Source organism: Apteryx rowi, unplaced genomic scaffold, assembly GCF_003343035.1.
Source record: "Apteryx rowi isolate R43461 unplaced genomic scaffold, aptRow1 scaffold_33, whole genome shotgun sequence".
Classification (NCBI taxonomy): domain Eukaryota; kingdom Metazoa; phylum Chordata; class Aves; order Apterygiformes; family Apterygidae; genus Apteryx; species Apteryx rowi.
Genome location: NW_020449752.1, coordinates 1,987,051 through 1,988,610, shown reverse-complemented (window position 1 = coordinate 1,988,610; position 1,560 = coordinate 1,987,051). Strand labels below are relative to the sequence as shown.

The 1,560-nt window shown below is 70.7% G+C and overlaps 1 protein-coding gene across 1 annotated transcript in view; it reads right to left on the bottom strand.

Moving 5' to 3' along the window:
* Positions 1 to 76: 76 nt before the first annotated feature.
* LOC112968921 (opioid-binding protein/cell adhesion molecule homolog) overlaps positions 77 to 1,560 on the bottom strand; it is a 60,855-nt gene continuing 59,371 nt past the window's right edge. The window contains exon 8 of the mRNA XM_026071703.1: positions 77 to 223. Coding sequence (XP_025927488.1) covers positions 123 to 223 — 101 coding nt within the window. The 3' untranslated portion in view covers positions 77 to 122. The remainder of the gene's footprint in view (positions 224 to 1,560) is intronic.

The following is a 1,560-nucleotide window of genomic DNA, read 5'->3' as shown; positions in this document are numbered from 1 at the left end:
CCGTCCCGGTCCGGGCGGCGCCCTCCCGGAAGTCCACGGGGTCGGCGGCCGGCAGCGCGGGAGGCCGAGTCCGCGGCGGAGGGGAGGCGCGGCGTCGCCTCCGAGGCCCCTCGGCTTTCTTATCAAAAGTTGAGGAGGAGGTGAGCGAGGAGGGCTCCCCAGAGCCCGAGGCGGGCCGCCGCCCGGGACGCGGCGTTGCCACCGTCGTGCACCGCTCCGGGCCCTGCCGGGAGGAGAGAAGAAGGTGAGGAGGAGCTGGCGGCGGCAAAGGTAAAGGGCTGTCGCGAGCGGGGCTGTCTGTCTGCTGTGGCATAGGATCCCCGTCCCTTTCTGCCTGGCGTCCCTGGGGCGGGCGTGGGAGAGGCCAGGCCGGGGCGGGCCGTCGGGAGGTCTACCGGTCTCACCGCGAGGGCTCGGCAGGGGGGATTTTAAGGGATGTGCCTGGAGAGTCGCGTCGGGGTGTTTTGGGGAAGCGTCGCGCTAAGCTTTGCGGCCGCAGGCGTCCGGCCAGCCCGGAGGCCGGGTCCTCCGGGGAGCGGAGAGCTTTTGGTAGCGGGAGAGGGAGACGGTGCCGCGGGGAGAGTCTAGAGCCCGGCGAGGCCGCGGCGGGCCACAGTAGGCRTGGGGAGCGTCAGTTCGGGGCTTCGGGGAGCACGGTCAGGGCCAGCGGGCGGCAGGGAGCGTCGGGAGGGCGGGCGAAGGAGGTTTCGAGTGGCATGTCTGCGCTAAGTAAGTGTTGCTGTGTGCTGCGTACAAGAGGAGCGGGGCAGGGGCAGGATTCGGGGCCAGCGTGGGCGTCCGTGCTGCCCAGGGAGGACTTTGTCACGTGGGCCGTGGCAGAGGACGGGGGCCCGGCCGGTAGAAGCGGGCGCAGGGTTCGGGGGCGGGAGGGGCGGGGGCGGCTCGCCAGGGCGCGGAGGCAGGCTCGGGCGTGCCGGCGAGGGGCCTGGTAGTTGTCCCGTGGGCAGTACGCGGCCAGCAGAATGTCTGGAGCGTGGAGCGTTTGGAGCGGGAGGCGGCAGATGGACGTGTGGTCGGGGCGAAGGGCCGTGCGTGTCACGCCGCAGGGTCGTTCCCGGGGGGGGGCTAGTCACAGGCAGAGGCCGGCCGGACCGGGCCGGGCGGGCTCCCTGCAGACGTGTCCTCTCGGTGTGGGAGCGTGCGATGACGGTCAGCTTTTTGGGCGAGGCCAGGGGAGGCCTGGCGTCTGTGGCAGTAGTGGTGGGTGTGCGTGGGGGAGATGCAGGGTTAGGTGCGGCTTTGCTGCGTAGAGGCTGAGGGAGGCTGCGCAGGCGAGGCCTGGCGGAGGGAGGCGTCGCCATTAGGGAGCATAAGCGGGGCAGGGCAGCGTCAGGAGCGGTCGCGTGCCACGAGGAGGCTGGTCGGYGCTGTTTAGCTAAGTAAGTTTGTTGAGGTTGCTGCACTTTGGAGGAGGGTTGCGGTGTTGCCTGTTTGCTGTCATTGGGGGTAGTTGTCAGGCAGGGCGCTGGGGGAGGCGTCCGGTTCGGAGAGCCGTCAGCGTGACGGGGCGAACCGTGCTAGCGGGGAGCGAATCGACTG